General features: G+C 35.4%; 1 protein-coding gene across 1 annotated transcript in view; it reads right to left on the bottom strand.

Annotated features, from left to right (window-relative positions):
* Nucleotides 1-2,448: 2,448 nt before the first annotated feature.
* LOC150081219 (tRNA (uracil-5-)-methyltransferase homolog B-like) overlaps nt 2,449-27,068 on the bottom strand; it is a 44,369-nt gene continuing 19,749 nt past the window's right edge. The window contains exons 5-11 of the mRNA XM_090379429.1: nt 24,392-24,538; nt 23,223-23,317; nt 12,488-12,702; nt 8,051-8,152; nt 6,675-6,791; nt 4,634-4,733; nt 2,449-2,602 (exon numbers count right to left, since the gene is read on the bottom strand). Coding sequence (XP_090235555.1) covers nt 2,449-2,602; nt 4,634-4,733; nt 6,675-6,791; nt 8,051-8,152; nt 12,488-12,702; nt 23,223-23,317; nt 24,392-24,538 — 930 coding nt within the window. The remainder of the gene's footprint in view (nt 2,603-4,633; nt 4,734-6,674; nt 6,792-8,050; nt 8,153-12,487; nt 12,703-23,222; nt 23,318-24,391; nt 24,539-27,068) is intronic.

The raw sequence follows: 27,068 nt of genomic DNA, 5'->3' as shown, positions 1-27,068 counted from the left end.
CTCAGACATAGATAGCAAGGTTTTACTCCCAGAAACTAGGTATTTCATCCAGCAAAACAGAAATTGGCCATAGAACACATGCAATTAACAGACAAAAGAGCAAAGCATTTGAATTTAAAATATTTGAGTTGCCTAATGTAATATACTTTTTTATCCCCCATCTATATTCCTGTCTGGAGTATGCCTTCTTTCATCCTCCCTCTGCCCTCACACTTTTCATTCCATTTGCATACTTTTTTCCCTTTACCGCAACTCCATCTCTTCAAGCTATCACAGTTTACTCTATTTTTAATTTTTACTTATTCATTTTATTTTATTGTTTATCTACTTTATTTTTTTGTTTATTTTATATTTTATTTTATTATTTTTATATGGGCACTCCCTGGGTAGCTCAGGCTACCCCTGAGGTCGGCCAGCCAGAGTTATCTTCTCTCCTGGCCTGGCTCCTCGTACCAGTGATGGTAACTAGTGGTCTTATTACTGATATTAGACCCTAGGCTAAAGGGCCAGATGAAAAGCATAACCCACACTAAGCAAACACGAACGTACACTTGCTGTATAAGCTTGCTTTCTTGAATCATATGCCACTACTAATGCTAATAGGCCTATTCTGGCTGGTCATGTACCCTTGTGTCACACAAATATAAGCAGTGCAGAATTGGAATTTGGGGAGACAATGTGCACAGAAAAGATAAACAGGGTAGGTTTTTATTTAGAATCTTAATGTGTTAGTACTGTTAAGTTTATGCACTGATATTAGATATTTTGAATGCTCTTGATATGCACTGACACCTATTAAACTCTATTCATTATTAGCTTATTCAAAAAAATCGTCACAAGACTGAGTATGGGGGAAAGTGTTCATAAAAGTTACTTCTATTTTAGAAGAGATAACAAATTTCATTGGCAAACTGGAAGGATTTAAATAGTTGATAAGTGGAAGAGAAGCTATTTATAGAACTCTGGCAATATAACATATTGCCCTGTAGGCAATGGTATATTGCACTTCTCAGGATTCCAATTGAGCAGGTGTGCATAATCCTATGTACAGAAGTGGAAAAGAATTGGTAGTGCCAAAAAATAAATAAAAAGGAAAATAAAATTCCCTTATCAAAATGTGCAATAATTGAAAGAGCACAAAAAATTGATTCCACTTGTCTCTAGAAGTGTTGATCCTTAATGAATATCGACAAACTGCATTCAGCTTCATTTGTTGACAGACTTCACTATTGCAGATAACACCCTTGAATGTTTCACTATTTCAAAATAAAATGCCATCTAAAATCAGAAATAGAAATGCCAGGAACCATCACAAATTGTCTCGTGAAATGTATAGTAAGAACTAAAAATTTTAGTTCTCACTATAAATAAATGAATTTTTATTGGTCCAATTTGAGTGAAATTTGGAATGACTGAACAGATCTTTCTAAAACAGCATAACTTAAATTTTATTGACACATGTGCACTGTGAATCATAACATGCAGAGGTACAAATAGATGAAAACAGCAGGCATTTTGCAAACATGTCTAAAATGACTTGTCTCCATTACAATGTAGAAGAGAAGTAAAGAGAAACTTTCTCTCTATTCCACATCTTTTTAAAATATTCGCTTTGTCTGCTACTCTCTAATATTTAGTTTTTGAACTAGTTTTGATAGAAAAACTATATATACCATTTCTGCAGTATTGTCAGGCCCTGTTTTCTCCAGCCAGCAATCTATTACAGGTAAATATTAATTCGTGCTTTGAATGAGTAGGATTGTAGGTTCAATCAACCTGCAGTCCTAAAGAATCTGAACTATAATATAAGTAAACTGGCTTGGTCACTTCACACCAATTTGCAAAGGTCTAGGCTTGAGCTCTGTCCTAGACTGGAAGAATTTCTTATGGTCAGATTTGAATTTGACTGACTGAATGACAGTTATTCTGAGGATTTTCTTTTGCTGCAAAACAAGCAAACTAACATTGAACACACAGATGCATTGTTCCATACACACAGGCATAAAAAGCAATGGGAAGCCACTACACAGGGCCTATAAAAATCATCAGGGTTTAAGAGAATAAGTATGAATGTTTAAGGAAATGGATGGGTAAATTATTAAAAACTGCCTGTTCTTTAGTGGCCTATCAAAAGTTTGACAATTAACAAATTTTTTCCCTGTAATTATCAATGAGTCAACCTGAATGAAGGGCATTTATTCTGTTTCTTTTTTTAAGCATGGTTTCACAAATCAAAATGGATTTAGATTGAATTACTGTTCTTTATTGTGATAAAGTTTATTAAACTTCATCACCATATATATTTACAAACACTTAACTCTCACTATTTACACTTATGTACATTATGAAAAGATGAAGACAAGTAGCCTCTCTGTCTGGGTACAGGAAGTTACCCTGTTTATAAAAAAAAATCTAGTAACACATGATATAAAATTAAATTCTTATTAATTATTCATAATTTCTAGCTTCAATAGATGATTTCCTTTCAAAAAGAATAATTAATTCACATTGGTCTGTGTGAGGAAACATATCAACAGGAATTGCTAAAAGAGGGACAAATGGCTCCCCCAAACTACGATCTTTACCACAAGGTTGACACAACCTAAAAAAAAATTTCAAAATAATCAAAAGTTGAATAAATTTATAATCAATCTGCAATAATTAATGTAAACATGATGTAAAAGCACAGTCTTACTCTGCCTATTTAAATGCAATAGAATCTTTTTTATGAGGGCAATATATTTTTCAAAAAACTTCTAATTTCATCAACTCTTACCAGTGATAAATTCATGTTTTTGTTCAGCGAATCAAAGAGAAAACAAAATGGAAGTAAAGAACTTAAGAATATGATAGTCTGATATTTTGGAAAAAAAATTAAATAATCCTTCTGGTGCAGTAGTTAATGAAAGAAATTAAAAAGGTACTGAAAAACTAATAGGAGCTGAACCCCATTTTTGATAAGAGAGTGTGAATAAAGATAACACAGGATATGCATACTCTGACTTGTAGAATGTTTAAATCGATTACAAACTAGTAAAATAAATGTTGAAAAATAATTTTTTTTCAAGAAATAAACCACATCATAAATAATGGTATCAGCATGCCTGCATTATTTCACAAGATCAGCAAAATAAGAAATGAGAATTAAAAAGCAAAAACGCTGACAAGAGATTAAATATCATTTTAAACATATGCTTTTATATCTCCAAACTAATTAATATCTTAAGTAAAATCAGAAGAATAATTGCAGTATAGCAAATGTGGCCCCTATTTGTTATAGGCATTGAATAACTGAATTGAGTTAGTTTGTCTCAGGTGAAGATAAGTTTCTCAATGCTGATGGGATCCTTCCTCTTGTTCAGAATAATCACCCGAGAGGGCATAAATTCAAATTGAGAAATGATAGTTGTAGGATAGATGTGCGGAAGTTTGCCTTTAGCCAGCAGGTAGTTGATTGCTAGAACAAAGTTCCATCTGTTGTTGTAGAAGTTGATAGCTTAAACAGATCCAAGGCAGAACTTAGACAAACATTTGGAGCTAGTGGATGGGTGAAATGAGAAGTTTTTTTTTCCCCCAATAAATAAACCACATCTATATAAGCTTGCTTTCTTGCATCATGTGCCTTTACTAATGCTAATAAATTAGAATAACTGAATTTTTAATTTATTTTAAATATATCAACAACTGTGATTATTTAAATCAATTATTATAAAAGCCTGTCTCTTTTATATAAAATACTGGCTTATGGATAATGATATAAAAATTATTATTTTTTACAATTTAATTATAATTAAATTGCAAAAACAAAAAATGTCCAAACTCAAGAGTATGACAATTTAGTTCCAATTGATGGAAGTTCCCTAGCTGCAGTGGCTGTACATTAATATAGCCACTGAAGCTAGATATATGAAATTAATAAGAGAAATGTGCTATTACATTAAAATGTACAAAATTATTACCTAATGATATTATAATCCTCATTAAATTCTTAATACAAGCAAAATGTTTAAACTTTAAATTGAGATGAGTTTACCAAAAAAAAAGTATACTAACATTAGAAAACTCCAGACATGCTTAACACTATGCTAAATTTTCACTGGAACTCATACATTGCTAGGATGGATAGTGGGAGAATGTTACAAAGAAATAAGTCTGCTGGATTATGGTAAGGTGAATAAACTTTTTTGTAAACTCTCATTTAAATTGTTCATTCTTAATTCACATTCAAGTGTTTTCCCTTATTATGCAATTTTAAACCATTCTTAATAACCATCAAACCTTTATCAAACATAATGGATAAAAAAAATACAGTGGAATTGACAACAATACTTATAAGAAGTGTTACACAATGTCAAACAAAATAAAGTTCAAATCAATTTTAGAGAATTTATCATATAATTTTATTATACGACAAATTATATGAAGAAATTATATTATATTATATTATATTATATTATATTATATTATAATAATAAATTTAATATAATCTAATAAAATTATATTTAATATATAATTTATATAAAATATCTAATTATATAAAATGTATATATTATTTATATTTATTATTTTTATTTATTTATATTATATGATTGTATTAAATTTATATGATTAATTTATATGAAGAAATACTTACTGTACAAAATTATGGAGAGCTTGTCCCTTTGGCTTGCAAGAGATATAGAGCACACGCTTTAAATGCCTGCATTCTCTCAATGCTCGAATCACTGCAAAAGCTAAAATGTTGAAATAAAAAATTTTTTATAAATTATAATATCCATCATACTTAATTCATACACACTTTGATAACTTTGTGTTAGAAAAACTTCCAACTGTGCCTGCTGCCATAGCCCACTGACTCTACATAAAGGAAGAGCCTGGCTTTACAGTATTCAATAGATCGGTATTAATATCTAGTAATGGCCACAGGTTGCAAGGAAGCATAAGGCTTATGCTGCACAAGGGGGGGGAAAGGTTTGGCTTGCAAGAGATATAGAGCACACGCTTTAAATGCCTGCATTCTCTCAATGCTCGAATCACTGCAAAAGCTAAAATGTTGAAATAAAAAATTTTTTATAAATTATAATATCCATCATACTTAATTCATACACACTTTGATAACTTTGTGTTAGAAAAACTTCCAACTGTGCCTGCTGCCATAGCCCACTGACTCTACATAAAGGAAGAGCCTGGCTTTACAGTATTCAATAGATCGGTATTAATATCTAGTAATGGCCACAGGTTGCAAGGAAGCATAAGGCTTATGCTGCACAAGGGGGGGGAAAGGTCTGGTGTATTAACTAGCGGCCAACCTGCGAACACTGTTTAAGAGCTGTACCCTCGAAATGTAAGGAAGTTTGGATCTCGCCATGGTGTTCATCATAACCTCAAAAGACATCAGTCACTGCATGATGGAAGAAATGGAAAAGGGTTGACTGGAACTTAGCTGTGGAGACTAAACATGAGTTTCACCACTTCAAGACTCCAATAAGCAAAGTGGTGGTATTGCACCAGTTGATGAGTCATCTACCACCTAGTATTGCCTGGTAACACAGAGGGGCGGCATTCCTCCATGTGGTGTGGGCGATCACCTACAATGTGTTTGTGTATGGGAGTTATACCCAGGATTATTAACAGTCCCACCATCATGAAGGTACAAGCAGATGATTTGGCTGTCACAGATCGACCAGACTTTACCGAAATTGGGTCCACTTGACTTGAGTGTCACCCAAATATCAGTTCCATGAGTGTTTTAGACTCCCAGGTAGCAAGCAGAGCTTATCTGGCATATCTGAGAGAATGTCTGCGACAGCCTGAAGGACCAAATGTAACAGTATTTGGTCCTTAAGACATCTCATTATGCAAGGACATAATATGTCCGTGCATAATAAAACAGCAGCATATTATGCTGCTGTTGCCTATATTGTAGGTAAGATAGGGGAAATGAACTTTCAATCAGTTTAAGATAGAATGTTATTAATCACCAAATTAAAATCATTACATATAGTATAGTGACAATTATTGGATACTGAGAAAAAATAATGTTAGAATGGACGTTTTTAGAAATATTTGAATATTGTAAAACCAATACAAGTACTTAACTTAAATGGAAGGCTGTAAACCCTCTCCCCCTCACCATAACATATCTAGTTCAGCAACCTTCACTTCTTTGTAACTTAAGCTTCCAATGCCGAGAGTATATCTTGATGGTTGCTCAAGTAACATTTGTGTGTCTTGGTTCCCTAGAACAGTACAAACTTTATTGTCCCAGGCAACATCCAAGCCAGAATTGAGTTTCAATTGCTTTGTTCAAGTGTAGTGTTAAAATGTGGGCAGGGGAGTTTCCTTCTGGTTAGGTAGCTTCACCTTTAAGCAACCCTTATAGAATCAAAGGGCAACAGTACAGGAAACTAACAGATGACTGAAAAGTATAAGAGACCAATAAAAATATTATTGGTCTCATACACTTAGAAAAACAAACAAACAAAAAAACATACTAATTTCTGGAATTTCTGATTAACTATATCCTAACAATACAATATTTATTTTGTATTGTTAACTTATAATATACAAATGTATATACCTTTATTTGTCTGAAATAGAATATGTTATTGAAGACCATTATAAATAATGTTCAAATAAATCTGGCACGACATTATTAAGAATTTGACACTTACCAACACCTTGCCTTGGTGGGTTTAGAATGGCCAGCATATCCTCACAATACAAATCAGGTAAAAGATCTGGAAGGAGCTTCTGTGCCTGACCATGTATGTAGCTTGCATTAGTTAAATCTGCAAACGCAAGTTTAAAGATTAGATATTTGATTTAGTCAGTAGAGGTATAAATTCACTGAAAAAAATGTTTGTCGATAATAAATGAAATTCCATATAAACTAACTGATAATGAACTTCTAAAAATTTTATTTATATAAATGTAAATTGTATAAGGATAGATGATATAGCCAAGGTTGGTATAATCGAGGTTCCCAATACATGTTGGGAACTGCATCCCTGGGAAATAACAGTTTATTTCAAAGGTAACTTTACAGGTACTTGGCAATACCAGTTAAAAAGCATACACTCAATGATAGATAGATGTAACAGAATGAGACAATAAAATAACTAGAACCCTTTGCAAGTGGTGTGACAGTAGCTTATCACAGCTGGCAAAATTCATTCACCAGATAACAGAAAGCATGGGATATCCAAAATCAACTTTTGGAAACACTAAATAGTTGGAAATTAACAATGGTCTAACCATTGTTACTTGGGATGACATTCCACAGGTGAGACCACAATTTTGAGAGAAAGGTAGCAACAACAATGCTACCCTGCCCTTTCCGGACTTGCTGTTGAAGAGATTTTCTTATGAAATGTGATACTGCACAGACCAACCAGCCACCCTGCTCTCCCAGTCTAGCACCAGCAGAATTCTTCCTCTTTCCCAGGATGATAACTGATCTGAATGAGCACAACACTAAAAGCTAGTGAGAGAAGTGTAGAAGTGTAATATTTTGAAGTATGTTAGGCCTAGCTGCTGAATGCTAGAGCATATTCAAACAATATTGTGAACAAAGTGCACCACATCATGTTGACTACCCATCTCTCAGGTGACTTCCCCACAGGTTAATGCACCATGCTACAGTCATATCTTGTATGACTGGTTAGAGGAAAATAATAAAGACGTCTCCCTTGTTCAATAAGGGACCTCAATCTCACAGAGCACATGCATAAAATGAGGATGAAAAGGCCATCTGGCAGTGGGATCCACTGCCGTCCACTCTACAGGAATTTAAAAATGCCATACAGTGTGCATAGGCTAGTATATCAGAAATAATTAAGAAATTATTTCTTAATTACTAAAGAAATTAATGTTAACCAGAAATTAGTTATGCCTGTCACAAACAAACAGGAATCTCACAAAATAATGTATTTTATTAATTTGCATTAATTAACATAAATGATTAAAGTATATTTTCTCAATTCATCTTAAAATTTTAAATGAATACTTTTTGGTGCATTACAGAAGAAAAATCTGAAAAATGTCTTACTGTTAAATTTGGCATTGAAGGAAGCATCTGCTATTGCAAGTGAGGAACTATCTATACCAACAACACCCCTTGCACCTGGTGCCAACATCAGGCCAAGAGATCCTATAAATATATATAGGTTTTAAGTAAAATCACAAAAAAAGGTTACTAAATAAAGCAATCTCTAACCCAAACAGAATTTGATATTGTTAAAAAATAACAAAAACTAAACAAATCATATGAATTTCAAAAGCTAAATATATTATGAGATATCAGTATTAGGATATAAATACCATTTATTTTATACTGTAACATCTACAAAAATTACCACAGATTAATGACGGTTATCCAATGTTCAGTGTTCAAACCTCACACTATTTTATTTAGAAATGCAAAATTAAGTACCTCAAAGGTTTTTGTATTCTATACTTAAACCCAAGGCAGAATGCACTTGTCCCACAGGAACTAGTAGTTGCTGGTGACTCTATTGTCAGAGAAACGGGGAACATGCTTTGTAAAAAGGATAGGTGGAACAGGACCAGGGATATGTCTGCCAGAGGCAAAGGTTCATGACGTTTTAGAGCAGATATCATCTTTTAAGGGAACAAAAGGTGATATAGTTGTACACGTTGACACTAATGATATTAAGAGTAGGAGATCAGCAGAATTACTTAACAAGTACAGGTCACTGTTGAAAAAAAGCCGTGAATTAGGGTTGAATTTGAAAGTGTCTGCAATTCTGCCCAGACACGATAGGAGGGTTATGTTATGTTTGTTATTAGGAGCATTAGCAACTAAGGCCATATTGCTCCGGGATATGTGGTGGTCATTCCCTGACCTTTCCGCATCCTCCGTATTTAGTGGTGGTGGGCTTGAACGATAGGAGGGAATATATGATGAGAGCCTTGTTGATCAATTCGACCCTGGAAATATTGTGCAAGGCTCAAGGGGTAGATTTTTTTTTTTTCACAGCCTGGTCTGTACTTGTTAACAGGAGAGACTGCTTATACAGGGATGGGATACACTTAAATAGAAAGGGTGCAAGAATATTTTCTGATGCTATCGAGACAGTGTTAGGTGGGTTCGAAAACTGCTAGCTTGGGGGGGGGGAATACAAGGACTAATAGATTAACAGTAGCCACTGGCAAAGGTGAAAGTGATTCTTGCACTGGAAAACAAAATGCAAGATATTTCAGAGACTGCTGGGAGCCATTGCGGTATAAGTAAACACATTTCAGCTTGGAAAACAAAATGCAGGATATTTCAGAGACTGCTGGGAGTCATTGCGGTACAAGTAAACACATGGGTTGTGTTAGGGTAACTAAGAATAGGAACAGGTGCATGTATACTTGCGTGTACACCAATGCTAGGAGTTTGGTAAATAAATTTGATGAATTTGAAGTATTGCTCAAAACATCAAAGGCAGATATTGTTGGGATATCAGAGACGTGGTGTCACACAGATATAAGGAATGCAGAACTGGAATTTGGGGAGTACAATGTGTACAGAAAGGATAGACAAGATAGGAAGGGAGGAGGGTTATGCTATTAGTTAAGAAACACATAAAATCCAAGGAAGTGAAGCCAGTCGACATCGCTGGACAGTGCAGTGTCGAGTCAGTTTGGTGTGACATAAGCATTGGGAGATCAAAGTTGAGAGTAGGAATGTGCTATAGGCCTAATGACTCTGATGAGTATAATAAGAAACTGTACAGGAAAATAGAGTGGGTCAGTAAATCAGAGTCTTATAATGGGGGATTTTAATTTCCCAGATATTGACTGGAATTTGTGGCTTGGTCAGTCACACACTAGCAAGGCTTTTGTGGATTTATTGGATGATTGTTTTCTACATCAGCATGTTCGGGAGGCAACTAGAGGGAGTAATACTCTTGATCTGATTATCAGTAGTGATTCTTCATGCATTAAGAATCTGCAGAAAAAGGAACCACTAGGTGGCAGTGATCACAGTGTGCTGAAGTGGGATTTACTCAAAGAGGTAACTACCATCAGGGGTAAAGGGAACGGTTTTTGCTTTCGTAAAGGCGACTATGATGGTCTGAGACAGTATTTAAATTCTATACAGTGGGACCAACTGATGATGTTACCAACAGCAAATTCAAAATGGGAAGCATTCAAAGAACTTTTCTTGGTAGCTACTAGGTTTTACATACCAACTAAGAAATATTGTTCAAGGTTTAGGCCTAAATGGATGTCAGAAGAACTAATGAGACATATGGCAGAGAAGAAAAATGCATGGGATACATATAAATTAATGGGTGACATGCAAGCCTATGATAGATATAAGCTGGTCTGTAACCAAGTCACAAAGGAGATTAGGCAGATTATGAGAAATCCTTGGCAAAGGATGCAAAGAAAAACAGAAAAGAGTTCTTTACTTATGTAAACACAAGAAGGAAAGGGATGAATCAGATTGCTCCACTGGATATTGATGGTTCAACAGTTGAGGAGCCTGCCCAGTTGGCTAACACACTAAACGAGTATTTTGTATCTACATTCACACATGAGGAGTTGTTCAGGGAGGGGAATGCCAGAGGTGAAGTAAACTCTGACAGTGAGCTAGATGATTTTGTAATAACTGAGAGGAAAGTGGAGGAGAAATTGTTGAAGATAAACATAAAAGAGGCACCCGGGGTGGATGGGATCTATCCAGTTATATTAAAGGAGGCAGCAAAGAAAGTAAGCAAACCCTTAGCCATAATTATGAGAGCTTCTTTGGACTCAGGGGAGGCACCCATAGACTGGAGATGTGCAAATGTGACCCCAATTCACAAAGCAGGATCAAAGGCTGACACAAGTAATTATAGACCTGTGAGTTTAACTTCTGTTCCAGGAAAATTAATGGAGGCACTGGTTAAAGAAGCACTGCAGGATCATTTAGACAAGACTTCAGCTATAGCTCGGACACAGCATATTTTTGTTAAGGGGAAGTCTTGCCTGACCAATTTGACTGGATACTATGATGCAGTCACAAAAGAACTGGATGCAGGGAATAACTGATATTATATATCTGGATCTTAGAAATGCTTTTGATACTGTTGCACATGGAAGACTGCTGCACAAATTGGAGCAGTGTGGCACTGGAGGAAAATTGTTGCTATGGATAAAGGGATGGTTGAGGGGGAGAAGACAGAGAGTGGTAATCAATGGACACCGCTCATCGTGGACTAATGTTATTAGTGGAGTCCCTCAGGGTTCAGTATTGGGTCAATTATTGTTTTCTGTATTTATAAATGATATTGATGATGGTATATCAAGCTTAATGTCCAAGTTTGCAGACGATACAAAGGTCAGCAGGGTTGTTAAAGACACTACTGACGCTATGCTGCTGCAACAGGATCTAGAAAGGTTGAACAGATGGGCTGAGAGGTGGCAAATGAAGTTTAACATTGACAAATGTAAAGTACTACATACGGGAAACAGTAACCCCAGAGCAATGTATCAACTCTGTGGTACTACACTGACAGTTGTAAAGAATGAAAAGGACCTGGGGATAATTGTGCAGGCAGATATGAAGTTCTCTGAGCAGTGCAGACGGGCTACAAGAGTAGCTCACGGTGTCTTGTCAATGATATACAGGAATTTTTCTAGCAGGGATATGGAGGTGATTATTCCCTGGTATAAGGCAATGGTCAGGCCACACCTTGAGTACTGTATACAGGTCTGGAGGCCTCATTTCAAGAAGGATGTAGAGCTGCTGGAACAAGTACAGCGAAGGGCAACAAGATTAGTGAATGGAACAAAGGGTTGCTCTTACGAAGAAAGGCTTAAGTTTTGCAAATTACAGTGTCTGGAGACCAGGCACCGATGAGGTGTATAAAGCCTTGAACAGTTTGAGCATGCTCAATGCCGATGAGATTCTTCCTCTTGCTCAGAATAATCACCTGAGAGGGCATAAATTCAAATTGAGGAAAGACAGATGTAGGATAGATGTGCGGAAATTTGCCCTTAACCAGCGGGTAGTTGGTTGGTGGAACAGACTTCCATCCCTTGTTGTGGATGTTGATAGCCTAAATAAAATTAAGGATCAGCTGGACAGGTATTTCGAACGAACAGAGGGGTGAAATGGGAGTGTTTTTTTGTTTTTTTTTTTTTGGCTGATGCTGCATAAGCTTGCTTTCTTGCATTATATGCCTCTACTAATGCTAATGCTAAAAAAAAAAAAAGTGCATTAATGACAGAAGAGATGTAATATCTTAAAAAAAATCTGACCATGAACATAGGGATTATTAATCATTCTTATCATTTAGATTTGTCAAGGATTATAATCAGCTATTAATTAGATGTTGAGGATTATATTTTTGTGCCTTTCCAAATAAATTAAAAAAAAGAACACTATTTGCATAGATAGAGAAATTAATTATAAATTGATGCCATCTACCACTCAGTATATAGAGATATAAATTTATTTTTTATAAGGAAAAATTTTAGTCCTACCAACCTGCACCACAACCAACATCCAGTATGGTTGTCAATTCTGTAATCCCACTAAGTCTAACAATATTTTCATAGAGAACTCTAGCTGCTGGTGTATTAATCTGGAAAAACGTTTCTGGGGATATGCGAAACGTCAGATCACCTAAGTCTTCAAAGATGTACGGATCTCCAAAGAGCAATTCAAATGGAGCTTGTAAGTGGGTACACCTAGTATGAGGACTGAACAATAATTTAAACAGATTTTTGAGTGTGGTTTAAGGTTACATGTTTAAAATTAAAATACCTGTTATATCAACTATCTGTTCAATCAAAAGCATGTACAATAAAGGGCAACAGTTAGTAAATTCATTCACTTAGTTACTACATAATTTATTAATTCTCTTAACTGTTTATTAACTGTGAATTTAATATAAAAATTTGATTAGATCATTATTCTAATTTGTATATTAAAATATAAATTTGATATTAATTTAGAAGAACAGCTAATATTTTAATCATAGTTTATCTATAATCTGCAGGAAACTAATAAATGTTCTGTTTTGCCTTTTCTCAAAAACAACTAGGGATGAAGTTTCAATGTATTTTGTGGTCACTTTGCCTGTTTTTTTGATAAAAAACTCACTTCTATGACTTTCAAATGACTGAGCAAAGATTTGTTTTGAATCCTTTATCTTGGAAATATCCTCAAAGAAACAGTCACATGGGTATAAATTGAGCAACAGAAGTAGCCAAGCAAAATATCTGTCTTATAAAACAGCAAATATGTTCAAGGGTACTCTATTGCCAAATGTTTTTCTCAAAAAATCTAGTGTAATATCTGCTGCACAAGGCTGGCACCAAGTTTCAGTAGCGACCAACTCCAGAACCATTGAAAAATGGGATAAAGTCATGCTGCAAACATCACAACAAAATTTAGAAGTGCTGTAACTCTTTATGAATATAGATCTGAAGAAGTCAGTACCAGAAGAGGCACTCCTCACTGAGAATGTCACAAAATGTCAAGAAAAACACAAGGATTTTCTAAAGCCTAATACTGGTGCATACTGGTGGTTCACATTGGCATTGACAGGATCATTATGAAAAGATGTGGCCATATTGGATTATTCCTATATTTTTTGATATAGGAATTGCTTGCTGTGTATTGCTTGCTGTGCAGCCACTACACAGCAAGCAATACCTGTGAAACAAAGGCACAGCAGTTGACCTTTGAACCGTTCCCTAGTTGTCTGCCAAGACATTTTCCATTACGTTCATTCACTTTGCAGTGAGGCAGGTTTCATTACTTGTGTTTTTGAAGTCTGCCAGAAAAATGACAGACAAAAGAATTAAACAACTTAACCTCAAATTTTTAACAAAACTAGAGAAAACACCAACTGAAACAACTCAGTTGTTATGTCAAGTTTACAGGGAAGATACTATGTCAAGAGCTCGAATTGGAATGGCATAAAAGATATTTAGAAGGAAGAGAGAATGTGGAAGACAATGAAGATAATCTTCCACATGTTCCCTAGTTTTCATGGATATCAGGCTGCCCAGTATCCATGAAAATTTGGACCAGGGTAAGGACTTTGCATTTTTGCCATCCCTGTATTTGACTTATAACTAAATTAGTCCACCCATATCTGATGGCAGCTCTACCACCTTTTATATTATTTTACTTTATTTTGTTTAATCTTTTGGTATTAATAATTTTATTTTACAATTCCTTCATCTCTAATTGGCTTTGTAACTCAGCCCATAATTTTCTAAATTTATCATAATTTTTAGGATATTAACATTCTTTCGCCTTTTACAAATCTAGAATACTTCTTTTTTTTATCCTTACTCTTCTAAGTGCTTGGCACTTCGTGTAATTTTCACCTCCATCTATGCAAACCTTATCAGATTTATCTATTCTTACATGCTTATATACTTTTGCATCCTTTACTGCTGCTTTATGCATTTTGGTGCATTTGTCATACCTTGGTTATTTATTCTTTGTTTTTTTCCATCAACTGTAACTTTGACTTTAAATTACATTTAATATATATATATACCCGATAGTTCGAAATAAATCAAAAAAATAAATAAATAAATAAATAAAACATAAGCCAGTAGTATGGCAAAAACTGTAGAGCGAAAATAAACATAAAAATAACGTAAAATAACCAACTGGGAGGGGGAAGTAAAGGTAATAAGACATAAACAGTAGCCGATAGTTCCCTGTATAATTTAGCACTTTAAATCCAATTAATAAAACCGATATAAAATTTAAAATAATGCCAATTATAATATAATTTAGCGGTACCCCCCCTCGAAGGTACCAGTTCCGAAAAACGTGAAATATCACCAAAAAAAGGGGGGGGGGGAGTTAAAGGAACTACTAAGAGAAAAACAAGATTTAAAAATAATAGACTGACCATTATGCCCCATATCGACAGAGGACCACGAGGTCAATAATGGTCATGGAATCGCTGCATTTCAATTGCTATACAAATCGTCGCAAAGGCGAAAAGATCGAAGAACCAAAACACCCATTCCTCCTCCTCCGATCGATCCACAAATGCAGAGGATTTGCACGGCGGTGGTCCTTATGCAGCAAGAAATAATTTATAGAACAGACAGCACTCTAGAGCAAAGCCATTTTTAAGCCATTATTCAAATATTTAAATATATATATATATTAAAAGCACGGCCTCTGTAGCCGAGTGGTCAGGAGCGTGACTGCACACTCTTTGAGTAGACTGGGGTTCAAGCCCCTGACTGCTAAATATTGTCGGTCTGCCAACCTGCACTTGACCAGCATGGCAGACTGTGGTCCATTTCCTTCAAAATGAATTGTTTGAGGAGACTTCCATCCTGCAGTGGATTGATAATGGCTGTTGCTTAACTCTTACCTATATATATATATATATTAATTTTTCAATGTAACTCTTTAAAGGAAAAGTTTAAAGAGTTATACAGAAAAGAGATATACAGTAGATGAAATGGTTTCAGTGAAAGCAAGTTTAATAAATTAGGTATGACAGATGCATCTAAAAGCACAAAGCAGCATTAAAGGATGCAACAGTATATGTAAGTTGTAATAATATTAATTTAATTAAGTATGCATAAATGGATGTGAAAGTTACACAAGGTGCCAGTAACTATAAGGGTGAGGAAAGTAGAAAAAGAAGAATAGTAAATTAGTAAAAGGTGAAAGAATGTTAATATCCTAGAGGTTATGATGAATTAAGTAAATTATGGCCAAGCCAATATAAAGTGGGGGAACTGTAAAGTGAAATTAGTACAACAAAATACTAATAAAATGTTAATAAAATAAAAATAAAATGAAAATGGTATAGCTGTCATCAGATATGGGGGGGAACATATTTAGCAAATGGTCTAATATAGGTAATGCAAAAAATGCTTGATCTGATGTCAGCTGAAATAAATATTGATACATGATCAGGTATTTCATCAGGGGACTACACCTGACCATGAATCAGGAACTGCATTTCTATACTTGTCCATAGCAGTAGAAGAAAAGTGAAAGGCCAAAAAGGAATGAAAAGAAATTTTCTAATACAGCATTCTAATAAAGCATTTTCTAATACAGTATGGACAAGGTAGTCCCCAATGCAGCGTAATTTATTTAGGTAAAAATTAATTAAGGTAAAAATAAGTATCAAGTTGGGATAAAAATGGTTAATATTAATATGTTTAATATAAATATGTGGAATTTAGTGTAGGATTTAATTTTGTAAAGATAAGAAATCAATGTATTTTACAAAGCAGATTTGGAACAAGCAAATGGTATAAGGGTGAGGTATTAAATTGCAGATGGGGGAAGAGGAAAAGGATTATTTAAATAAATAAAGATGAAAAATAGCAATAGAAGTAGGAGCGTTTCACCCTCGTATTACACTAATAGTTTAATGAATGGGGAGAACTTTAGAATTAGACAGCAGAAAGATACAAAGTATAGAAAAGGTTATTGAATAATACTAAGCTTGCCGGGGTTGTGAAGCCCAAATTTGTAGTAAGGGCTCTGGCATTTGTAAGCGTTAGTATAAAAGAGAGCTAATACCAAATGCTTGTATTGAAAGGCAAAATATGAGTGGCAAGACATGCCGAGAAACGAATCTAAAATTTTAGATTCATTTCTTGGCATGTCTTGATAACATTCAATAACCTTTTCTATACTTTATATCTATCTGCTGTTTAATTCTAAAGTTCTTCCTGTTCGTTAAACTATTAGTGTAATACAAGGGTGAAACGAACGCTCCTACTATCCTACTTCTATTGCTATTTTTCGTCTTTATTTATTTAAATAATCCTTTTTCCCTTCCCCATCTGCAATTTAATACCTCACCCTTATACCATTTGCTTGTTTCAAATCTATTTTGTAAAATACATTCATTTCTTATCTTTACAAAATTAAATTCCATATATTTACATTAAACATATTGATATTAACCATTTTTATCCCAACTCAATACTGCTCTGCGTTGGGACTACCTTGTCCACACTGTATTAGTAAATGCTAATTTCTTTTCATTCCTTTTTGGCCATTCACTTTTCTTCTACTACTATGGACAAGTATAGAAACACAGTTTCTATACTTGTCCACAGTAGTAGAAGAAATACATGGTCAGGTGTAGTCCTCTGATGAAATACCTGATCATGTATCAATATTTATTTCAGCTGACATTAGATCAAGCATTTTTTGCATTACCTATATTAACCTCTAAAATATTAACATTCTTTACTTATGTAAACTCTAGAAGGAAGGGGATGAATCAGATTGGTCCACTTGATATCGATGGTTAAACTGTTGATGATCCTGCTCAGGTAGCTAACAAACTAAATGAATATTTTCCATCTACATTCACACATGAGGAGTTATTCAGGGAGGGGAATGCCAGAGGTGTATTCAACTCTGGCAGTAAGCTAGATAATCTTGTAATAACAGAGTAAAGTGGAGGAGAAATTGTTGAAGATAAACATAAGAAAGGCACCTGGGGTGGATGGAGTCTATCCAGTTATATTAAAGGAGGCAGCAGAGGAAGTAAGCAAACCCTTAGCCATAATTATGAGAGCTTCCTTGGACTCAGGGGAGGTACCCACAGACTGGAGATGTGCAAATGTGACCCCAATTCACAAAGGAGGATCAGAGGGCGCTGAATCTCTTTAAAAGTTACAGCTATCAGTTACAGGCTCTGCAAAAACGATAAGTGTTTACCTGTTATTTACATGATTGTTATTTTATATTGTACTTAATACGTAGTCATATAGTTATAGTTACGCTGGTTATTTTTTATTTTTAATTTAGATAAAGAGTTTTTGTGGATTTTACTTACGATAGGTAAAACCGTTATTTCGTTCCATTTCTGTAGCCATTGTTTTTGGATATAGTGGTAGGGAATTCAAATTTTTTAATTGAGGTAGCTAGGTAGCTCTAACGCATAATTATATAGTAATACGCTTCACTGTTTCTATTTAATAGTTTCTATTCAAATACTATTGATATTTAATTTATTGATTTTATTAATTTAAACTACCATGCCCCAAACTAGAGCAGCAAAGCAACGGGCACAAAGTGGCAGGAGTGCTGTGACTCGGGGGAGAACTGAGGGGGGCAATTCTCCAACGCATCACAGCCTAAAGAAATGTGCAACTTGTGAAATGTTTGCCGAACTCTCTGGAACGGAACATGATATTGCCATGGGGGATGTCTTTGTGTGTGCGCGATGCAAGGAGTGTATCGAAATCAGGCAACAACTCAGCGTTCTTATGGGCCTATATGAGAGCTTGAAGGACAGGGTGGATGCCCTCGAAGAAACTAAATTGAGGGGCCCATCAGGCTCTCAGCTGCCCACATCAACGCCAGAGCTTGCACTTGGTCATCACGCAACACAGCGGCAACCCCTAAGGCAGAATGCGCTGGTCCCACAGGAACTAGTTGTTGTTGGTGACTCTATTGTCAGGGAAACGGGGAACATCCTTTGTAAAAAGGATAGGTGGAACAGGACCAGGGTATGTCTGCCAGGGGCAAAGGTTGATGACGTTGTAGAGCGGATATCATCTTTCAAGGGCACAAAAGGTGATATAGTTGTACACGTTGGCACTAATGATATTAAGAGTAGGAGACTGGCAGAATTACTCAACAAGTACAGGTCACTGTTGAAAAAAAGCCGTGAAATAGGGTTGAATTTGAAAGTGTCTGCAATTCTGCCCAGACACGATAGGAGGGAGTATATGATGAGAGCCTTGTCGATCAATTCGGCCCTGGAAAGATTGTGCAAGGCTCAAGGGGTAGAATTTTTTTCAGCCTGGACTGTACTTGTTAATAGGAGAGATTGCTTCTACAGGGATGGGATACACTTAAATAGAAAGGGTGCAAGAATATTTGCTGATGCTATCGAGGCAGTGTTAGGTGGGTCGGAAAACTGCTAGTTTGGGGGGATACAAAGACTAATAGTTTAACAGTAACCGCAGGCAGAGGTGAAGGCGATTCTTGCACAACTTCTATTAGAATAAGAAGCGACCTGGAGCGAGGGGTGTTGGGGGTTTCAGGGACGGATGGCAGTCATCATGGAATAGTTGGGTATATGGGATGTGTTAGGGTAACCAGGAATAGGCATAGGAGCATGTATGCTTGCATGTATACCAATGCTAGAAGTATAGTAAATAAATTTGATGAATTTGAAGTGTTGGTCAAGACATCAAAGGCGGATATTGTTGGGATAGCAGAGACGTGGTGTCACAAAGATATAAGGAATGCAGAACTGGAATTTGGGGAGTACAATGTGTACAGAAAGGATAGACAGGACAGAAAGGGAGGGGGTGTTATGCTGTTAATTAAGAAAAACATAAAATCAAAGGAAGTGCACCCAGTTAATATAGATGAACAGTGCTCTGTTGAGTCAGTTTGGTGCGAGATAAGCACTGCGAAAGGAAAAATAAGGGTAGGAGTGTGTTATAGGCCTAATGACTTGAATGAGTACAATGAACAATTGTACAGAGAAATAGAGTGGGCCAGTAAATCTGAATGTCTTATAATGGGGGATTTTAACTTCCCAGATATTGACTGGAACTTGTGGGTTGGTCACTCACACACCAGTCAGACTTTTGTGGATTTATTGGATGATTGTTTTCTGCAGCAGCATGTTCGAGAGGCAACCAGAGAAAGTAACACTCTTGATCTGGTTATCAGCAGTGATCATTCGTGTATTAAGAATTTGCAGATAAAGGAACCACTAGGTGGCAGTGATCACAGTGTGCTGAAGTGGGATTTACTCAAAGAGGTAACTACCGTCAGGGGTAAAGGAAAGGGTTTTTGCTTCCGTAAAGGGGAGTACAGTGGTCTCAGACAGTTTTTAAATTCTGTACAGTGGGATCAACTGACGATGTTACCAACAGTAAATTCTAAGTGGGAAGCATTCAAGGAATTAATCATGGAAGCTACTAGACTTTATATACCGATTAAGAAATATCGTTCAAGGTTTAGGCCTAAATGGTTATCAAATGAACTAATGAGACTCGTGACAGAGAAGAAAAATGCATGGGATGCATATAAATTATCAGGTGACGCAGAAGCCTGTGGCAGATATAAGCTAGTCTGTAATCAGGTCACAAAGGAGGTTCGGCAGGCGAAGGCGGATTACGAGAAATCTTTGGCAAAGGATGCTAAGAAAAACAGCAAGGATTTCTTTACTTATATAAACTCTAAAAGGAAGGGGATGAATATGATTGGTCCACTTGACATCGATGGTTCGACTGTTGATGATCCTGCTCAGATAGCAAACAAACTGAATGAGTATTTTGCATCTACATTCACACGTGAGGAATTATTACAGTTTGAAAATGGAAGAAGGTTATCAAATTGTAGCAGTGTGCTTAATGATTTTGTAATAACTGAGAGCAAAGTGGAGGAGAAATTGTTGAAGTTAAACATAAGAAAGGCACCTGGGGTGGATGGGATCTATCCAGTTATTTTAAAGGAGGCGGCAAAGCAACTAAGCAAACCCTTAGCCATAATTATGAGAGCATCCTTGGACTCAGGGGAGGTTCCCACGGACTGGAGATGTGCAAATGTGTCCCCAATTCACAAAGGTGGATCGAAGGGTGACACGAGTAATTACAGACCAGTTAGTTTAACTTCTGTTCCGGGTAAAATAATGGAGTCACTGGTTAAAGATGCATTGCAGGATCATCTAGACAAGACTGCAGCAATAATTCAAACACAGCATGGGTTTGTTAAGGGAAAGTCTTGTCTGACAAATTTGATTGGTTATTATGATGTGGTCACAAAGGAACTGGATGCGAAAAATAATTTTGATATCATATACTTGGATTTCAGGAAAGCTTTTGACACTGTTGCGCATGGAAGACTACTGTACAAATTGGAGCAGAATGGTATTAAGGGTAAGTTGCTACAATGGATAAAAGGATGGTTAAGTGGGAGAAGACAGAGGGTGGTAATCAATGGGTGCTGCTCTTCATGGACTAATGTTATTAGTGGAGTCCCACAGGGTTCGGTGTTGGGTCCACTGTTGTTTTGTGTATTTATCAATGATATTGATGAAGGTATATCAGGCTTAATGTCGAAGTTTGCAGATGACACAAAGGTTGGCAGGGTTGTTAATGACAGTAATGGCAGTGTGCTACTGCAACAGGATCTAGATAATTTGGGCAGATGGGCTAAGAAGTGGCAACTGAAGTTCAACCTTGACAAATGCAAAGTACTGCATATGGGTAGAAGTAACCCCAGAGAAACGTACCAACTGTGTGGTACTACACTTAAGGTGGTAGAAAATGAAAAAGACCTGGGAGTAATTGTGCAGTCAGATATGAAGTTTTCTGAGCAATGCAGACAGGCTGCTAGGGCAGGTCATGGGGTTTTGTCAATGATATATAGGAATTTTGCTAGCAGGGAAAAGGAGGTGATTGTCCCTCTGTATAAGGCAATGGTCAGGCCACGCCTTGAGTACTGCGTACAGGTCTGGAGGCCTCATTTTAGGAAGGATGTAGATTTGCTTGAGCGTGTACAGAGAAGAGCAACACGATTGGTGAGGGGAATGAAGGGATTCTCTTACCAAGAGAGGCTTAAGTTCTGCAAATTGCAGTGGCTGGAGACTAGGCACCTGCGCGGTGATCTGATTGAGGTCTATAAGGCCTTGAATGGGTTGAGCACGCTGAATTCTGATGGGATCCTTCCACTTGTTCAGATTACGAACCTACGGGGACATAAGTTCAAATTAAGAAAGGACAGATGTAGAATAGATGTGCGGAAATTTGCCTTTAGCCAGCGGGTGGTTAATTGCTGGAACAAACTTCCATCTGTCGTTGTGGAAGTTGATAGGTTAAATAAATTTAAGGAGGAACTGGACAGGCATTTGGAGGGAATGGCGTGATGATTTTTTTTTTTTTTTTTTTGGCTGATGCTGCATAAGCTCCTACACTTGCTTTCTTGCATCATGTGCCACTACTACTACTACTACTACTACTAAAGGCTGACACAAGTAATTATAGACCTATTAGTTTAACTTCTGTTCCAGGGAAATTAATGGAGGCACTGGTTAAAGAAGCATTGCAGGATCATCTAGACAAGACTTCAGTTATAGCTCGGACACAGCATGCGTTTGTTAAGGGGAAGTCTTGTCTGATCAATTTGATTGGATACTATGATGTAGTCACAAAGGAACTGGATGCAAACAATAATTTTGATTTCATATATTTGGATCTTAGAAAGGCTTTTGATACTGTTGCACATAGAAGACTGCTGCACAAATTAGAGTAGTGTGGCATTGGAGGCAAATTGCTGCTATGGATAAAGGGATGGTTGAGTGGGAGAAGACAGAGTGGTAATCAATGGACACTGCTCTTCGTGGACTAATGTTATTAGCAGAGTCCCTCAGGGTTCAGTGTTTGGTCCATTGTTGTATTCTGTATTCATCAATGATACTGATGATGGTATATCAGGCTTAATGTCTAAGTTTGCAGACAATACAAAGGTCAGCAGGGTTGTTAATGACACTAATGACAGTACGCTGCTGCAACAGGATCTAGAAAAGTTGAGCAGATGGGCTGAGAGGTGGCAACTGAAGTTTAACGTTGACAAATGTAAAGTACTGCATATGGGAAGCAGTAACCTTGACCTTAAATTACATTTAATATATATATATATATATATATATATTTTTTTTTTTTTTTAAACACTACTTTTAAGCCAATGTTCTATATTTGTTAAATTTTCTGTTGCGAATAATGCTGTGTTTATGCAGCATTAATGCTATTTTAGGATGAACAATTAAACATTATATGCACATTGATATATCAGGTCAAGGTCCCAATAGATTTTGGTTTGCGAGTGGTGGTGAAAAATTTTTTTTTTGGGTGGGAAGCATTACCAGTAATTAAGGCATAACTAACTGGCTAGCCGTAGTTGTACTAGCAGTTGTTGGATTGCCTATAGTTCCATGTTAACTATTAACATGGGATCAAGTTAACAAAAATATAAACAAAGTTTGGAAAGCTTAGAGATTTAAAAAAGGAGGAGATAGGAAATAAAGGAAATTATTAAATTTTGAGTCAAGAAAGATTAGGAATATAGCTAGGGAGAAATTAGGAAGGTGACCTTCCTTCAAATGGCCGTCTCTCTGCCCTGAGGAAGTAGCAGAGAGACAGCCATGTGAAAAAAAAGTCACCTTCCTAATTTGTACTGTACCAATTTAAAAATGACAACACAGATTGCGAGTTTACACACACACACTTACCAGGCTTGAAAGTACAGCGATTTCAACTGAAAACCTTTTAAACCTCCATCATCAAAGTATTCTTTCAATTTATTTTTCTCATTTTCTAATTCTTCCTGTGATAAAATTCAAAAGAAAATATATTTATTTTTCTTGCCAACATTTGACTTATTTTATTAATAGTCATAATATGACAATTAAAGAAACATAAATAGTCCTTTCTACACTACTTTGAACACTAGGCTGGAGAGGCATTTGATACCAGACCAAATGACTAAACAAATGCGACTTGTTGGCTCATGGTACACATATACCATAGGACTTTTTTTTTTTTTTTTTTTTTTGTAATATTAAATAACATTTACTATATTACAAAAAAATTTCTGTGGCTCAAGGAAATTCTTTTCAATACTGCAACTCAAGAACATTATTTGCAGGACAAAGCCTTATTACGTACATATCAATAAACTACCACAACTACACAGTGTTGCTCTGTTCTAAAAGAGTGAGCTTTTCTCACTACTATTCAAGTTTAAAAAAAGTTTGAATCTCCTGCAGTAGAGTTCTTCAGAAGCTGATACTTTATATTCAAATAATTTTTCATGTAAAATTAAACAAGGTCAGTTTAGGGGTGCTATAAGTTGATGAAAAAAAATTCAGATTCTTCTTAGAAATCTTAACAGATAAGGGAGCTTGATCCCAGTTGTAATAGTAGTCAACCTCAGTATTATATTGGTACAATGAAATCTCATAAATGTGAAAATTTTAAATTTTATCCTGTTTCTTAGACTTCAAGTTCTGGTAATGTGAGTAATAAGATTCAGAAAATAAGCTTAACTTTCCAATCCTCCCATAGTACTATTACTTGTCCAGTGACGAAATGCACAGATCATCTTCCTTACTCCAGATCATCTGATAATGAGTACTGTAATATTTAGATCACTGGTACCTAAAGTATAGTCTGTAGATCCCCTAAACCAAGGTCAATTGTTGCTCAACTACTATAGTAAGTTTCAGTTTGTCAATATGCATCTTGTAGTCCACAAAAAAAAAAAGAATAACACTAACTAGTCATCAACATTAAAAAAAAAAAAAAAAGTCTGGGAAATAATCATTTAGTTTTTTTCCCTGTGGAATGCAACATACAATATAAAAAATTATTAAACATTTCAAATTGCAAAATTTCGCACCTTTGTCATATTCTGTGGGTGAAAGACAACAACTGCCATGAGATCACCTCGAAGGTTTGAACGGACAACCAGATTTCTCCAATGGCCACCGTCATCAAAACGAATACAAGCTGGAAGGGATGACCCTTGAATATAATCCTGAAATTTCTACAAAGCAGAATGATATTATCAAGAACACTCAATAACAAACTAAATAGAAAGAATAAAATTATTTTAGTTTAAAAACAAAAAAAGAAAAAACAGAAAGCCAAAATTTTCTACAACTTTGGATTAATCACTGCTGTTATATCAATTTCCAATTATTAAACCTTCAATTACTTCAACAGCTTCAGCCCTAGTTATTTACTGAATTATTTTCAAACTTACAAAATCAAGAATGATTCTAGTACCTGCTTGCAGAAATAACAGTGACAGTTTGTTTCAATAGTGTGAATATGACTTATGAAAATTAAATTATTGTAGGTGTTATGATCTGATTTCACAACATCATCAAACAGATCTTTTCTTGTATGGAGAAAAATTTTGTTTTGGAAATCATTCTGAAAGTCAATGCTTTGGAAATAAACTGCATATACAAATCAATCAATGAAATCAATTTTTCTCTGTCTAGAGAAAATTATGTTATTTTGTACAAGTTTCTTAATGCAATTTTAGAATTTCACATATTTTTCATTCTATTAGATACGTACATTTATCTTGATTGCTTTGTGCAAAGTAATTTAACTTTATCTGTTAACCCAATATCAGGTTGCAGTTGCATCAGTTACAATGACAAAAATCCCATAAGCTGTCCCAGCAGTCTATCTACACTGCTCAAAGAACTTCATATCTGACTACATAATTACTTTCAGGTCTTTTTCATTTTCCACTATGCTGAGTGTAGTACCATCAGTTGGTATGTTAATCTGGGATTACTGCTACTGATATACAGTACCTTGCATTTGTCAATGGTAAACTGAAACTGCCATTTCTCGGCCCATCAGTCTAATTTTTCTAGATCTTGTCACAGTATCTTACCTTGATAACTCTCACTAACCACTCTGTGAACCTTTGTATCATCTGCAAACAGACATCAAGAGGTTCATATACCTTCATCAATCTCATTAATAAATATTGATAACAATGGGCCTGGCACTGGGAGTTTATTCTAAAAATCATTCTGCAATTAAAGGAAAATTTCTCAACATATTTTCTACAATTATCCCCTCTTTTAATTTATGGAATTGGACGTGATCCCATAACATAACAGAACATGTGGTGAAAATTTGATACAACCTAACTTTTCCTTATTGTACAAACTCCAAAAATCTAAGAAATACTTCCATTCATATATTTTTTACGAAACCCCCGAACCTGGAGTAATATTAGAAACTATAATACTTAATACATGAATAGGTTGAAGGCTGAGAAGATAGAGGATACTTGATGTTTTTCTGCAGACTAAATTTCATGAAATACAGACAGAAGGGTTCTCCCCCCCACCCAAAAAAAAAGAAAAAAAGACAAACAAGAAAGAGGAAAAGTTGTTTCTATGATTGAACAGTGAATGGATGATGGGTGTTTGCATTATAGCACACATTTTGACTCATTTAGAAGAGAGCGGGGCAATTACGGATGCCAATTCAGAAAAACAGTAGATACTACCATGGAAGTATCTGTAGATACTTCCATGGTAGGGCAGATTTAAGATTTATATACAGAGCAAGTAGTCGTTGAAAAGAAAAGTAACACTGAGAACAAACAAAAAAAAAAGCAATGTTTTTGATGCAGAGGAAGCAATATTTGTAATATACTGTGATAAGACTGTTTAGAAGTCAGAATAATCCCCCTAACAAAAATATGTAATTTTGTATAAAAGTCCAAGTGTCATCAAAGATGGGCACAGTGGCAGTAGATGCTTTCTTGGAAATGAAAACAGGACTGAGTTTTAGAAATACTGAAGTTAATAAGTTTTCTTTGTTAACCTCAATTTTTTTATCTTTTCGACCAGAGAATTATAATTATCTGGAGAATGGGATTTAAGGAATTGGTGGTGGATATTACAAGTTTACTCTGCTTGTGCAGAGCAAGGTTTCTCAAATTGGAAGGTGGAATTAGTTTACTATTGTCAGCAAATCTAGGGATAGGATTTAGTCAGTAGAAGAAGGTTATTAATATAAAAGAAGGAAAAAAAGAGTGAAAAAAAAAAAAAAAAAAAAACTGAACCTTTGGGTACACCAGAATTAGTAGAGAAGTTAGAAGACAGAGAGCCACCTACAATCACAACAGAGAGTGGTCAGAGAGAAAACTATACACCCAATTGTAAATAACAGTTAGCAATCCATAAGGACCGCCAACTATTTTTTTGAACTGATTATTATCCAGCTTTCTTTTTATACAATGATTAAAAGCTTTAAAAATATCAAAAGTAACTGCTTGTTTCACAAATTTTTCCATCAAATTTATCCAAAGATGAGTAGCATAAATCATTATATCACTGTGGATTGACAGTGACAGAATCCATATTGATTTGATATTATTATATTTATAGTATATTATAGTATATACTATAATATATTATTATATTATGGATGGAATGGATTTGTCACCTGTTTTAGGAACTGGATATTAGTAAGCTGGAAAGAGTAAAGGTAAGTGCAATGGAGCAATAACTGGATGGGAGAGAGATTTGTCACCT

This window comes from Mastigoproctus giganteus, chromosome 8 (genome assembly GCF_048544385.1).
Source record: "Mastigoproctus giganteus isolate SK-2022 chromosome 8, ASM4854438v1, whole genome shotgun sequence".
Lineage (NCBI taxonomy): Eukaryota > Metazoa > Arthropoda > Arachnida > Uropygi > Thelyphonidae > Mastigoproctus > Mastigoproctus giganteus.
The sequence above is the reverse complement of the archived record's forward strand: the minus strand, read 5'-3'. Positions and strand labels throughout refer to the sequence as shown.